General features: G+C 36.9%; 1 protein-coding gene across 1 annotated transcript; it reads left to right on the forward strand.

Moving 5' to 3' along the window:
* LOC124356087 (longitudinals lacking protein, isoforms A/B/D/L-like) lies at positions 1-2,685 on the forward strand. Its single transcript, XM_046807253.1, has 2 exons — positions 1-990; positions 2,374-2,685. Exons 1-2 carry the CDS (start codon positions 721-723, stop codon positions 2,374-2,376), a joined length of 273 nt encoding a protein of 90 aa, XP_046663209.1. The 5' UTR covers positions 1-720; the 3' UTR covers positions 2,377-2,685.
* The last annotated feature ends 14,146 nt before the right edge of the window (positions 2,686-16,831 follow it).

Consider the following 16,831-nt stretch of genomic DNA (forward strand, 5'->3'; position numbering starts at 1 on the left):
TATTGACTGTAAAATGGTTTGTTTGGGTTTTGTGAAGTTTATGTGATATGTTTATGAGGAGTATTTGTTGGAACGTTGTGGTTACGATTTAATTTATTGAAAAATCGACAATCGTTTGGTGCTAGAGTGTTAATTGACAAATATGACTTCTTGTTGGTTGTTAAACAAATGATTTATTGCTAAATATGGTGTTTTTATCGCGCCCTTTACCGTTGTCCCTGATAGCCAATCATTAAGGTAATGAATATTGTGACCATTGTCTTGTTCTTTGTGCTGCACTGGAGTGAAGCTGCAGACTGTCAACTGTCAGATTACTGCTTGTGAACTTAGAATGTTAATTACATTGTTCTTCTTGGCCATTGATTTAGTGCAGGTATAAGAGAGAATTTTTAAGAATAATAAAACAAATATCAACAAGCTACACATTCCACATAATACTCGTATATAGTTAGTGTGTCCGTTCTATGTCGATTCTTGTTAATACTGCTTTGGCTTTCAGACCACGTTAGGCGTGATTGTTGAGGGCTATCGGTTCAATAAATCAATCCTAACAGATACTGAGAAGCTCTTTCTAAATATAAATTAAAGTTATATCTGCATTGACACAGATTATATTGCGTAAACCATTTAAATACCACGAATGTTTTGAATAGTCGAATCTCATTTAAACGTTTTGCGTTGTTGCGTAACTAAGAAATAAAACTAAGAGCGCTTCTTGAGATGTTTCTAACCGTTAAAATGTTTTTGCATTCCTGGCATGCTGGTGCCACTGATTTCTCAACATCTCGTTTGTCAGTAGGTATGGAGTTCGCGACCATTCTGCAGCCAGACGGCTCCTCCCAGTACCAGTGTAACGTGTGCCACCATGTCTTCAGGAAGAAAGGCAGTCTCGCCGAACACCAGCGTTTCATTTGCGGTCAAGACCCCCAGTTCGGATGTCCTCATTGTCCCTATAAGACCAAGCTGAAGAGTAACCTCAAGAAACATATGGTGCGACGTCATTTTAAACCCCACGAAAATATGAATCTATTGAACTAGTAGATGACGTTATTGTAGAAGTACGCTTTATCTGTATTTATCCATTGGACACTACAAAACAGTTGAAATAAAAATATCGTAATGCAGTACTGGTTTTTCGTTACCTTTCTGTAAGTACGTTTTGAACAGTTTAAACAATAACAAGAACTCATATACTGTACTATGTTCTCTACACGGGTTAACTCCGGTCCGCCAGCCCCCCCCCTGATACTCGGCATTAAACTTTTATACGCATTAAAGCTGGTAGAAAACATACAATTATAATGGAAATAACATACAGTCTTACTAAACCAAAATATTCTAAGGTTAGGCAGTCTGAAAAATGTAACCGTAAAATGTGTTTGTAATATACTTAATTAATTAAATGGATGATAAAACAGTATTTGTCAGGATCTCAAATTTTAACGACCGCAATGATATGCATTGAGGGAAATGATTTGGTTATGAAATAAGCAAATGAATAATGGTGCAATCCCTAAAAACAACCGCTGACAACAATGTTACTTATTTACTATAGTTCTTAAGTGTTATTTTGTCCAATATGTAATTTCCGTAACGTTTCTGTACATTTATTAGTGTTTGGCTACGAAGTAGCATTTGAATCCCTATCTAAATATCTTTTTGCTTTGCCTTCCTGATATTGGAAGTAGACTTTAACAATACCATAGAAATATCGTATGACCTATATGTGTACCACAAATGTCTGCTTTCTGCACAATTAAGGTAACTAGGTAGTTGCCTTACATGCTACTTTAGGTAAAGTCGCTTTCAATGTTTTAAGTGACATTCCCAGTAAATATTCTGTAAAGTACGCATAGTGGATAAGTTTATTTAAAACACAGCAAACGTTGATGCACTATAAATTGTGAGCTGTGACATTTGATACATTTTCAGGCCTTGGTGCGGTTTATATAAGTAAGATTTCACTTACACGATTGAAACTGTATTTGTGCTAGCTAGAGTTAGGCACAGACTTAACACCGTAAATCCGCTAAGAACCCAAAAAAGAATGAATTTTTAATTGAAAAAAAAAAAACAAAACATAATTATGATGACAGTATACAAAATTAAAAAATATCATTCGTAGTAACACAAATTACTGGAATGGAAGTCAAACATTTAGGAAATAATTTGTAATTGACTTCAAAAGGTAGTTGTTTTGCATTGTGCTTTATGTGTTCAAAACATACATTGTAAGTATAAAATTAGTATTATCAGGATCAGACTATACTACATATCCCAGTACTACTCACTTTGCCGCTCAAAAGCCAAAGTATTGACATAAGATTGTTTTATATGTTGAAAGTAATACCTAATATCAGCTTGGTTCTACAGTAGAAAAACCCAATTTCCTGTTGATTCACGATACCGACGGCAGTCTCCTCTACAAGTGCCTGTATTGTCAACGAAGCTACAAGCACAAGCACACGCTATGGAGGCACCAGCGCTACGAGTGCGGCAAGGAGCCGCAGTTCGCTTGTCCCCACTGTCCCTACAAGGCGAAACTCAAGGGGAACCTAAGCAAGCACATCTATGGCCAGCATTTCGCTGACACTCTGGAGCGGGGTTTAAACACAACCCGATCGTGACTCCTGGATAACTTCCTTCTACTGACAATTGTTCAATTAAAACAATCATGTTATTTAATTAGCTTTTTATTCATTGCCTTACGTATTTTATATAATAATTATACTTGACATATATGTCAGTTTCAAAATACGTTCCAAAGGACTTTGGACCTTACCTTTGAGATATACATCGATTTAACTCATTAAGTGACTTTAAACAATGTGTATATATAATATTAAGTTTTAAAGCAAATTAATATGCTTTAGTATATTAGGGAACATCAATTTATATTTTTTTATTCATAAACTCGTCCCTCGTTCCTAGTTTGTGCAATTTTTTAAAAAGAAACAATAATACCAGTGTCACACGGTTGAAAATTTCCTTTCGGTCCTTAATTTAATATGAGATAATGATTACAATAACATGACCTTGACTTTGAACCCACCTTCATTACTGTCACAATATTGCTAAACTACCTCCGATACGTTTTGGAAATAATTTAGTAGATTTCCTGCATTATGCTTTACTTTATTAGGCACAATATATTAATTTTGTATCACCTTAATTATTTGTCAAAAATGAGACGGGGGGGGGGGTTAAGAGTCATATTCTGTAATCTCGCTTGCAGGTTCACATTTAACTACAAAGCTTATGTTTCAGTAAGTGTAGTGTGTGTGGCTATTAACGAACAATTGATATTTCAGACGCCACAAGTGCAGATAAGTACACTGTGGTACCTCAGTCGGATGGTGGCAAGAACTATAGTTGCAACACTTGTGGGAGGAGCTACAAGCATTACTCGGCGATCTACACACATCTCCGATTTGAGTGCGGCAAAGATCCACAGTTCTCTTGTCCCCATTGTCCTTACCGTGCAAAGCAGAAGGGAAACTTGCGCAAGCATGCTTTGCTCAAGCATTTCAAAGTTCTGCCATAGACCAAAATTTACTTATTGTGTGTTTTTATGTGTCAAAAATGAGACATTATAATGTTTCGTTTTGAATGTAATTGTTTTATAATTATTTTATGTTTTTATGTGTTTAATTATTCAAGCTGATTTTGTTTTTACATTTTAATAAAAAAATATGAAAGTTTATATATTTTGTGAAGGAATAACTAATTTCATTCCTAGTAAATATATGTTGTTTCCTGTTGTAATATTTTGTTAAAATATTGAACAGTTCTTAATTGTAACTCGTTGCTCTGTGATACATGGACTAAATTTATTGTTTATTATAATACATTACAGTTCAATAGAAATAATTTTTTTCATCCATGTGTAAATACATTTGCATACACTATGGTAAAATCTGTCAATACGAACGTATTAAATTTAATAAACATTAAAATATCAATTCTTAGAAAAGCTTCCAATGAAAATATGAAATGAAATATAGGTGTTAATGTGGTCAGTGAAAAATTGAATAGGAATTATACGTCCTGGAATAGCTTCCTATGATAATGTGAAATGAAATAAAGTTGTTATGTGGTCAGTGAAAAATTGAATAGGAATTTTACGTCCTACAATAGCTTCCAATGATAATGTGAAATGAAATATAGGTGTTAATGTGGTCAGTGAAAAATTGAATAGGGATTATACGTCCTAGAATAGCTTCCTATGATAATGTGAAATGAAATAAAGTTGTTATGTGGTCAGTGAAAAATTGAATAGGAATTGTATGAGGTAACTCGCACTCTTGAACGTTTCGAGAGTTGTGGTCTATCTGTAAATGATCGTCACATTTATTGCATGATTGGTGATTTGTGTAAGATATGTTTGTTACACAAAAGACTATCATGACTATACAAAATAATTGAAATAGTCTGATATCATAGCAATGCCTTATAATAAAATATCTACCTTGAATTCAATAAACTTTATACGTGATTTATATTTAATACATTTTAAGTTTTTATATTTGACTAAATGTGTTTTACTTAAAGAAGGGATTAATGAAGGGAAGATATTAACAAATTGTTGAGGTTGAATTTATTTTCGTAAGTTTTTAGTTGTAGGTAAAATGTTATTCAAATATATTCTATATATCCGTTAAAGGGAGTTTTGATCCAAACAAAAAAATAATTTATATCTCTAGGATTATAACGCTAATATTAATTGAGTAAAAATAAACGAGAAATGATCTGAAACAAAAATATTCATTATATACGGTACATAAAATGTTATGTAGCGTTTTGTAGATTACTACTAGGGTTGATCCATTACAAACTGCTGTCACTATTTGGGAGTTTTATTGTAATAACATCAGATCTATACCTTCAAGTATTAACAATTTATATTTACGAGTCGTAGTTTTGTAGATTACATTATTAATACTACTAGGATTGATCCATTACAAACTGCTGTCACTATTTGGGAGTTTTATTGTAATAACATCAGATCTATACCTTCAAGTATTAACAATTTATATTTACGAGTCGTAGTTTTGTAGATTACATTATTAATACTACTCGGATTGATCCATTACAAACTGCTGTCACTATTTGGGAGTTTTGTTGTAATAACATCAGATCTATACCTTCAAGTATTAACAATTTATATTTACGAGTCGTAGTTTTGCAACCTAAGTTTTATGAAAATACTTATTTATTTATTTAAAAATAAACGCTAGTAATTTTTTCAAGATTTGTATTTCTTTTGTCAGATTATTGTGATATAAAGACTACCTGCTTGCAGGCCAACTGCGGTACTCCAAAGTCTGCCGTGAGGACGGCCAAACCTGCTACCGCTGCCGAGCTTGTGGCCGACAGTACAAGCAAGCGCCGGCGATTTGCAGGCATCTTCGCTACGAGTGCGGCAAAGAGCCGCAGTTCGCTTGTCCCCACTGCCCGTACAAGGCGAAACAGAGGACGAACTTGCGGAGACACGTCTTGTATCAGCATCAGACGTTATTGTGACATTTGCTACTTGTAGTGTTATTGTTGTCACACCATCGCTTAAGGTGGGACAATCGTCTCAAAGACAGAACATATAATCTTGTAAGTAACGGAGGAATTGTATGCACTTAAGTAGGATATTTGTAACCAGGCCCAAATAAAAATGGTTGAAGATAAAAATGTTAATTTTCTATCATAAAAGTGTAACGCCATGAAATTAGTGTTATAATAATTGATTACTTAGGGATTCAAAGATTTATAATTGTGATACATTTTAAGATAATGTCATGTTGTTAATAATATAAACAAAGATATGTCAATATGTTTCAATGTAAACGTACCTAGCCGTATATTCTGCCTATCTCATGATAGATGTACCTAAATACTTCTTGAAATTTCCAGAATACCTCGTGTAATGATTAAACAGTTTTATATTTTTCTTGTCTTTTTGATAGTAATTTCAAACGGATATGACTAAAAACATTTAAAAATTAACAATAACTCAATTGAACACCAATTGCGCCACGTTGACCTTTCTAATGGATTTATTGGTACTGACAAAAGGATCTTCAACTCTGGATGGACGAATTCTTTCTTTTATTGGTCTAACAATACACTAGAAACTGATAATTATGTGAATTCCGATTATTATTGATTAGATGTTAGATATTTGTAATGCTATGCAATTGAATTGAAACTTATTCTTTACATTGAGTTTTATTTGGTTTAACCCACTGAACCCCAGTTAATGATTCTTCTTGTACATAAGAACCTGCCTAGACTTGAGAGGTTTACCATATCATATTCTAGTTCGGAAAATGTTGTTTAAACTCAGGTGAGGAATTAAGTGTAAATTAAGTGTGATTACTCCTATATTTGATCGCTGGGGGCTTAGGAGCTTCTATAGATGAGATCCCGGAGTCTGAGACGTCGGAACTAAAGAATGTTTCAGACCTACTTCATAGTACATTGTAGTAGCTTTAACGAATCCGGGCGGTTCAGTGACGTAAGTTTCAATGTGACAGTTTTTATGATTTGTAACGTAAATCTTAATAAATCATGTGGTCGGTGAGCCAAAATGTCTTTTTCCAAAACATTTCCAGAAATGAAAGCATATACACACCAGTAATGCGTACTTGTATGTATCACTGAGTTTGTAATAAGTTGTAAAACATTGACAGTATGGCACTTTCGATGCTTGCAGATGTTGAGTATACGAAGTGTCTGCAGCCCGATGGTACCAGCATGTTTCAGTGTGTCAGATGCGCACGCACGTACAAACACCGGCACACGCTGCGCTCTCATCAGCGCTTTGAGTGCGGCAAAGAAGCCCACCTCAAGTGCCAGCACTGCGCGTACAAGACAAAAATAAGAAGCAACTTCAAAAGGCATCTCTTGAGGCAACATTCTGCTCTCTTCAATTGTAGCGATGATCTTATATAAATATTGGGATGTAATTATCTTTGTCGTAAAATATAATTATGGTTCATTAGATAGTAAAACAAATTTATTCACTCCCCGTAAGTCATTATGATGTTTTAAAATATGTGTTGGCTTCCTTACGATATCGTTCATAGTATATTTTGTACTTTCGTTACTCTCCGACTTTTATACCTGTTTTGGACTGGACTAATTTCTAAATCTGTATTGTTAGTCCAAAGCTCTAATGAACTGGACTGAGGGTTTCATGTTTTCGTAATAATAGTACAATAAAGATGGTTCAAAAAGACGATACAGTCGGAAATCGACATATGTTTTTTCTTCTGTAGTCTGGAATTTACTTATCATAAGTAAACTCTGTAAAATGTATAAGATTATAACATAATTAAATTGGGTATTTATGGCAAAGTGAGATAGAAAAGGCATATCTTCTTGCAATTCAATATAACTGGCTAGTAGGTGTCTAAGGTAATCAGAAGTGTTGTGCGCATGTTGTATAAGACAGTGGCAAGCGTGTTACGTTACAGATTCCAAGTTGCCGGGAAAGTTTACTACAGAGAGAGGGTCCGACGGTACGGAACAGTTCAGGTGTTCAAGGTGTCACAGAACCTACAAGTATCTGTCGACCCTAGGCACCCACCAGCGCTTCGAGTGTAACCAGGAGCCCAGGTTCGCCTGCCCTCACTGTCCTTACAGAGCTAAACAGAAGGGGAATCTCACACGCCACGTGTTGCTGCTTCACAACAGGCCGCTGTCAGACCGATGACTTGTGTAGAAGCTCCCATATCTCTTAAATGTATAATATACCAGAGAACTGTAGTATATTGTTTAAAGACATACGTGGGACAAAAATGGAGATAAACTTTTGAGATTTATTTTTGGAGTTGCTTTGTTAAATACTTTTTATTGAAATGGAAAGGGTATATTTAATGTAGGTTGTAATTTTTGTAGAATACATACTTATTGTAATAAACTCTTTAAAGACAACATGTATAAATATATTTCATTTATCTTCTTGATAATCCTTTTTTACTTGCGAGATACACACTTTTGTAGATACATACGTTTAAATGAACAATCAATTCAGCAGTTTGAATTATTGAAATATTAGTTATATTAGTTATTACTATAACCGGGTCTCTCGAAAGTTACTAATTCATTGTAAATTACACGAGTAACTTGCGGAACCCTGTGAGTGTGAGACGGTAAAAAGTGTAACTGGCAAGAGCCCAGTTCACCCGGGTCTCTCGAAAGTTACTAATTCATTGTAAATTACACGAGTAACTTGCGGAACCCTGTGAGTGTAAGACGGTAAAAAGTGTAACTGGCAAGAGCCCAGTTCACCCGGGTCTCTCAAAAGTTACTAATTCATTGTAAATTACACGAGTAACTTGCGGAACCCTGTGAGTGTAAGACGGTAAAAAGTGTAACTGGCAAGAGCCCAGTTCACCCGGGTCTCTCGAAAGTTACTAATTCATTGTAAATTACACGAGTAACTTGCGGAACCCTGTGAGTGTAAGACGGTAAAAAGTGTAACTGGCAAGAGCCCAGTTCACCCGGGTCTCTCGAAAGTTACTAATTCATTGTAAATTACACGAGTAACTTGCGGAACCCTGTGAGTGTAAGACGGTAAAAAGTGTAACTGGCAAGAGCCCAGTTCACCCGGATCTCTCGAAAGTTACTAATTCATTGTAAATTACACGAGTAACTTGCGGAACCCTGTGAGTGTAAGACGGTAAAAAGTGTAACTGGCAAGAGCCCAGTTCACCCGGGTCTGTCGAAAGTTACTAATTCATTGTAAATTACACGAGTAACTTGCGGAACCCTGTGAGTGTAAGACGGTAAAAAGTGTAACTGGTAAGAGCCCAGTTCACCCGGGTCTCTCGAAAGTTACTAATTCATTGTAAATTACACGAGTAACTTGCGGAACCCTGTGAGTGTGAGACGGTAAAAAGTGTAACTGGCAAGAGCCCAGTTCACCCGGGTCTCTCGAAAGTTACTAATTCATTGTAAATTACACGAGTAACTTGCGGAACCCTGTGAGTGTGAGACGGTAAAAAGTGTAACTGGCAAGAGCCCAGTTCACAGTGCAAGGATTGTACTTAGATTCGTTGCTAGTTGATGGTGTAATTAGAATGATTATATCATAATTAATTCTGATATTTTTAGTAATGAGATCCAATAACCGTCTCTTTTAGAATACGTTCGACTAGAGGGCACCTTGCTCAGTTTTCAATGTCTGATTTGAGTACAGACAATGGCAATCAGGCGTGAGTAAATATCAAGGATAAGTAAATACAGGCTGTTTATAAATGAATATAGGAGTCCTAACGAGTTGTAGTTTTTATTATATAAATGTTAAAATTATAATTAATACATGAAATTAAAGAGCAACTGAAACAGTTATTTATACGTACAAGCTTACAAGTGTGTTCAACGTGAGCTCCATTCGTCACTGACCGGGCACAGATCAGGTCGATAGCCAGTTCTTCCGCCCAAAACTGAACACAGTTATTTTATACGTACAAGCTTACAAGTGTTCAACGTGAGCTCCATTCGTCACTGGGCACAGATCAGGTCGATAGCCCAGTTCTTCCGCCCCAAACTGAAACAGTTATTTATACGTACAAGCTTACAAGTGTTCAAGTGAGCTCCATTCGTCACTGGGCACAGATCAGGTCGATAGCCCAGTTCTTCCGCCCAAACTGAAACAGTTATTTATACGTACAAGCTTACAAGTGTTCAACGTGAGCTCCATTCGTCACTCGGCACAGATCAGGTCGATAGCCCAGTTCTTCCGCCCAAACTGAAACAGTTATTTATACGTACAAGCTTACAAGTGTTCAACGTGAGCTCCATTCGTCACTGGGCACAGATCAGGTCGATAGCCCAGTTCTTCCGCCCAAACTTGAAACAGTTATTTATACGTACAAGCTTACAAGTGTTCAACGTGAGCTTCCATTCGTCACTGGGCACAGATCAGGTCGATAGCCCAGTTCTTCCGCCCAAACTGAAACAGTTATTTATACGTACAAGCTTACAAGTGTTCAACGTGAGCTCCATTCGTCACTCGGCACAGATCAGGTCGATTAGCCCAGTTCTTCCGCCCAAACTGAAACAGTTATTTATACGTACAAGCTTACAAGTGTTCAACGTGAGCTCCATTCGTCACTCGGCACAGATCAGGTCGATAGCAGTTCTTCCGCCACCAAACTGAAACAGTTATTTATTACGTACAAGCTTACAAGTGTTCAAACGTGAGCTCCATTCGTCACTGGGCACAGATCAGGTCGATAGCCCAGTTCTTCCGCCAAACTGAAACAGTTATTTATACGTACAAGCTTACAAGTGTTTCAACGTGAGCTCCATTCGTCACTGGGCACAGATCAGGTTGATAGCCCAGTTTCTTCCGCCCAAACTTCGCCCAAAACGAAATTTACAGTTACGTTACAAGCTTCAAGTGTTCAACGTGAGCTCATTCGTCACTCGCACAGATCAGGTCGATAGCCCAGTTCTTCCGCCCAAACTGAAACAGAATACATGTGGTTACGTATTCGTACAAGTGTTACAAGTGTTCACCGTGAGCTCCATTCGTCACTCAGACACATCAGGTCGATAGCCCATTCCGCAAGCACACAGTTCTTCCGCCCAAACTGAAACAGTTATTTATACGTACAAGCTTACAAGTGTTCAACGTGAGCTCCATTCGTCACTCGGCACAGATCAGGTCGATAGCCCAGTTCTTCCGCCCAAACTTTGATCAATGTGTCTGGAGTGGACACTTACACACGATCCTTTATGAACTCCCAAAGATAGAAATGATATGGCGCCAGGTCGGGTGGACGTGGAGGCTCTTGTCATTAGGCCCCCGGGTATAGTAGGCCTACCTTGGAAGCTCACAACCGAACTTTATACGGAACGCACGTTGCAGAGTTAACACAGATTAGGTCTTTGTAAACTGTAGAACACAAAAAGCCTCGTGTTTACTGGACAACAATTTTGCTACTAGCGCTTTCTAGATGGCGGAGGAAACATTGCGTCCACACGCACATAGATGAAAAAAACTGAGTTGCTCTGTGATATCATGTATGAATTATAATTGTAAGTTGTATGTATTTTGACACCGATATTTGTTTATAAACATCCTGTACATTATTCATCTAGGTCACTTGAAATGAGGTCATTTTTGTCTATTCTTGTGTGGAAATTGACCTTAGTGAGCTTGTATTGTGTATGAGTACAGTTATTGTACCCTCTCACGTGCGCTGTACACTAGGATTGACAACAGTTGTTTAAATGTAGGCAAATTAGATACAAAGCGTTTGATGTTAATTAGTAGAAGATCAGATAAGAGAAAAGAACAGCACATAAATAATATAAACATTTTAGAGGAGAAACGTTTGATTTTGTTTTTTTAAATATAAGACACAGAAAACTGCGGAGATACTTACTGGAAGAGAAGAGAGAATCATAATTAAGAAAATGTCTGAATTGTTACATGGTAATCTGTTTCACAAAGCAAGTGATAGCACGTTTTACTCTTCTAGAATTGAATACATATTTTCTATACCTGCACAAAAGTTGGTCTACACTCGTATTTACCGGTCAGAGGAGCATCATCAGTACAGTTTACCGCGTTGCTCTGCAGCTCTGTTGTAATATTTAGTGTGTACAGTCCGCACTAATAACGTGGTACTTGGTTGCAGACACTGAGACCGCCTCTGGGGCGAAGAAACAGTTCAAGTGTGTCCGGTGTGGGCGGCTGTACTCGTACAAGCACACACTAAATTCTCACCTCAAGTGGGAGTGTGGAAAGTCCGCAGCTTTTCCTTGTCCTCACTGCAGTTTCCGCAGCAAACAGAAGAGTAACCTTACGGCCCACCTGCGCTGCAAGCATGGAGTCTTCACCAGCGACATCAACGCCAACAAGGCTTCCTTCCGGATGTGCATTTAAGTCTATTTTCATTGAAATTTATTTATCTTTAAAAAGTTGTAAATCAAAAACAAAACTTAAATTATGTTTTTTGATCTTCAACGTGTAGGACTCAAAACAAGCACAATAAAAATTGCGTTGAGTGGTAATAGCAAAACTGAATTGAAAATTATTTTTAACTTTACAATATATAAGTTGCAACAAAAACATCCAAAGTAATATTTTCGTCCATCGCTCCAGTAGAGAGGAAGACAATAGGTAAATTCGTTTACTGCAAATAACAGTTATTTGCAGTAACAGTTATTTGCAGTAACAGTTATTTGATGAGTTTTCCACAGTATTCCAGTCTTTGTGAATAGAATTTTAAAAGCATCTCGTCATACACGTCAACCGATAGAAATATCTATCAGTCTATTCCAACATAAAACTTCCCCTTGATGCTCGTGTCTACTACATTTTGCAATGTTTGATACGAGAATTGAATGTTAACTAACACACGGCATTTAGTTGTGTTCAGTTTGTTTTAGAAGCGAACCCCGATGTGATGCGATGGTTACCTTCTGTTACCATCCTGTGAATATAAAGTCTTTTACATAATGAGAAATGTATAGGAGTGTCAAATATTCTCTCAATATTTATCTATATCTTGTCGTTTTAGATAGTAATACTCGTCATTGTTAGCGACTCGTTTAGTAAACTAATTACCAAGTAGCGATGTTATGATGCAGATTGTAATGTAATGTTTTTATGGATACAGTTTTGTAAGCTGCTTTACTCTTTACTGCCATGGATGAATAGTCGTCTAGATGTTAGCGACTCGTTTAGTAAACTAATTACCAAGTAGCGATGTTATGATGCAGATTGTAATGTAATGTTTTTATGGATACAGTTTTGTAAGCTGCTTTACTCTTTACTGCCATGGATGAATAGTCGTCTAGATGTTAAAACTCACCACCATTGTAAGTTGTATCTCGTACCGGTAAAACAGTTGAACTGCTGCATTTAATATACAAACTGCCAATCGTCGTTTATATTTTATACGTGTGAACATGTACAAGAAACAATCTGTGCTTTGGATGTGATATAGTGCATGCCTAGACGATGCCTGTTACCAATTAGTTCCTACTATTATTAAAGGCAATTGTTAAAATGTAATACTGAGTATACAATTCAAATCTAAAGGTGCATATTAAGAGATTTCATTTTATATTTCATGTTTTATTGTAGTTATCGGCTTAATTGTAAATTGACACCAAAGTTGTTATTTGTTTTGTTTTTGGATCTTTATTAAAAGTGTTTCTTACTACTTAGCGTTGTGTATTTTTTATAATTACATTTACAACGAAGGAAACTGGGTTAGAAATGAAGTTTGCAAGTTCCATATTACGTCAGATAAACACTCATATCAGTGTTGATTATATTATTAGTCATACGGAGGTTTGCAACCGTTACTTAACTCACGGCAAGGCATAACTTACGGACTGTTACCTTGCGACAAGCACTACTCAACTTGAAAGGATAACAGGATTTTGGCCATTTGCCTTCGTTATATTTTACAACAGGAGTCTCTCATCTTCGTCAGGTGGAGGGAGAATATTATTACATTAAAAAATAAAGAACAGAAAGAAGAAAAAGGGAAAGAAATGGGGGTTTTTATTGTTAGTATCCCACTTCCGCCTGTGCTGGTGTAACGTGTGATTGTGCTCTTCACTTCTCTCACTCGTGACTTGCATCCTGTGCAGTGACAACGCCTGGACTGGACTCCCTCTTTGTATGTGTTAATATCCCCCTCACCCCGAATCCTCGGAACGTTGTGTTATACCTTTTGTAAAATATATTTCGACGGCAAATGTCCGAAATCCTGTTATCCTTTAAAATATTCCATCGTCAATGACAAAACTTTAAACAAAGAACTAATCAACTTATTAAACGTAGAGCCAATCTGAGTTAGATTTGGAACAGAAATACTGTATCTACACACTGTTTTTCTTGTTTGTTAATCCAGGAAGAGCCAATGTTTGAAAGTGATATTTAAATTTGTTGTTGACTCGTCTATAAATAAACCGATGCATACTCGTAATCCCCAGGAAAGACCAAGAAGGTCAATCAGTACCTACTGGTTGCTGTGCACATTTGGGACAGGCTGTGAAAATTGTATCGTACTGACGGTTTATTAAGAACTATTAAGTACACGATACACTTCAAGAATCTCTCAAGACCCTTAAAACTACAAGTCCAGAGCAGAATGTGGAATATGTCATGACAACTGTATTACTGCAGAAAGTCGGCTTGGTTATTTATTGTGTTATGTTCATTATTAACACGGATAGTTTGTAATTTTATTTTTTACATTGTTTTAAATGAAACTATGCTATGCCGTCATTTTTACTGGATTGAAATAGAAACCGTTGATTTACAGTGTTGTTCTTGGGTGAGATTCTTCCCTCGGTGGGTGTTTAGTTTAAAGACGTTAATCTACTCCCAATCCTCACATTTGGGCTTGCGTGTTGAATTTATCATTTATCTAAAAAATTTAATCTTATACCAATCCCCCCCACGGATATGACTTGATATACTGTATTTCTTGTCAGATATTAAGAGGGGGTTGGAACCTTTTGGACGTCTGGAAAGTTTTAACTCTTAGCAGCAACTAACTAGAATGAAAATGAAGAAGCGAATAATGTCTTATTTTACCACGCGATGTTAGGGCTAAGAAGCCTTCTCTAACACTTAACCTAGGGACCGACGGCTTAAAGGTGACTTCTGAACCGTGCTGTCGCTAGATTCGGTTTTCTCGCGATAACCCCGTACCCGCTACACCGCGCCTTTGGAGTCTAGTTATTTTGCGTGAATGTAGTTTCTGTTGTACAAATGTAATTCTCCGAACCTATAACTCTTATTTAACAATTTCCCAGATCTACCAGATATCGAGAGTTGAACCTCTTAAGCGTACTCTTTATAAGCTGCAGTTTGCTGTTGAGAATGACTGTTAGTTATTCCGCAGGCATTAATAATAAACTGTTGTTCTGTATCAACCTCCTCTTGCCAGATCTAAAAGATAAAATTGGTTGTGACAGTGGCGTAAAGTTCTTGGTAATCCCTGAGGTCTACTGTACTGTTAATGTTGATGTGGATGAAGATGAGATGTTTCAAGTGTTGTCTAACTTATCAGGTGTGTTTTCAGAAGTGGAAGACATGCTGTTGGGAACGACCAAGACCAAACTCCAGTTCTCTTGTGACGAATGCGGTCGCTCGTACTCGTATCGTAGAGGTTTGACTCAACATCAAAGATTCGAATGTGGCAAGCTCCCGCAGTTCCAATGTCCGCATTGTCCGTACAGGTCCAAGCAGAAGTTCAACCTGAAAACCCACGTGGTTCTGAAACATTCCTTGATAATTTGAGTTCATTTTTGGACATGACTGTATTAAAGATAAAATTTAATGTGTTGTCTTAATTAATTTATTCAATGTGGGATTTGTATAAAGTAAACTGTAGTTATCAATCGTTGTTATAACTTGTGGAGATCAGTGTTGTTAACAATGGTTTATGTTTGTAAAACACAGTACTTGTAATTTTATAGCGATAAAGAAACATAGAGCGGAAATATTCTCTGTTGTTAGGTAGAGTTGCACACCGTAAATGTAGTAAAACTATCCAGTTTCAAACAACTCATTTATAGGGTTCTTCCTTCTCTAAAATCAACACAATTGTATTTAACTCATTACAAGTGTATAATGGATTAAAATAGTATAAATTATTTTGTTTAGTGTTAAGAAACAGTACACGGCTGGGGACAGTTAGTTACACCTCTACGTTAAAGTGGAGGCTGATATTAATGTCCTGTTTGATGACGTCTGTTGACAGGATTGGAGAGGAACTGGATTTGCGAGTGTGGCAGTAGGTTCAAGCGGCGAGGCTCTCTTTGGAACCACAAGGCCTACCATTGTGGCAAGGAACCGTCCTTCCAGTGCTCCTTCTGTCACCACAGAACCCACAGGAAGGGAAATCTCAAGCTTCACGTAGCTACCAGACACCCTACCAAACTCGCTGCTTGGACCAACCGATCCAGGCAATCCAGATAATCAGAGCCTACCGTTGTGATAAATTGGGAATCATTATTAGGGCAATATGTAGGGACAAGTTATTTAAATTTTGGTTTACTTTCTGTGGCATATGGACCTGATACCTCGTTATTGGCCATTCTAAACTGAGGGTTTCATTGTAGTTTGGGATGATATTGTTATGGAATGGAATCTTCTTCGCCGTTACACTTATATTAATAATACTGATAACTCCTTATAATTTTGTCAATGCTTTCAATGCATCAACAAATCACTGAACCTTAATTGCAATATTGTTCAATAAAATGAAGATTTTGAAAAAAGTGTAGATATTTTTGCTCATGTCTTAACTCTCATTGGACGTAAATGTACTTATTTGAAGATTTATATTATTTATATAAACATTGTTATTACAACTTAAAATTCATTTTCGGAAATATACCTTTGCTGCAAGTTTTTACACAAACATACATGTTGGTCTGTTTTATTTCTTCATATTTTTCTGGTTTTGTTGTTTTAGAACTTTTCTGAGATAGGTTTTGTTAATGAATTGTTTTTTTGTTTTGTTAGTACTTAAGTAGCTTTGATTGTGTACGACAAAGCCAGGTTATTGTAAATGGCGTTACCATTCTAACATTACCGAATACAAATGGATGCAGGTACGCGGAAGATGTGGAGCTGTGAATGTGGACGACGTTACGGACGACGATCCTCGCTGTGGAACCACCGAGCCTACGAGTGCGGCAAACTGCCGGCATTCAAGTGTCCCTACTGCGACTACCGTGCTCACCAAAAGGGCCACGTCAAGCGGCACATGTTCTGCAAGCATGTGGCCGAGACTCGAGAGTAACCTTAACGTTACAAAACTGTGCGGTAACGGTGTACATCACGTAC

This window comes from Homalodisca vitripennis, chromosome 2 (assembly GCF_021130785.1).
Source record: "Homalodisca vitripennis isolate AUS2020 chromosome 2, UT_GWSS_2.1, whole genome shotgun sequence".
Lineage (NCBI taxonomy): Eukaryota > Metazoa > Arthropoda > Insecta > Hemiptera > Cicadellidae > Homalodisca > Homalodisca vitripennis.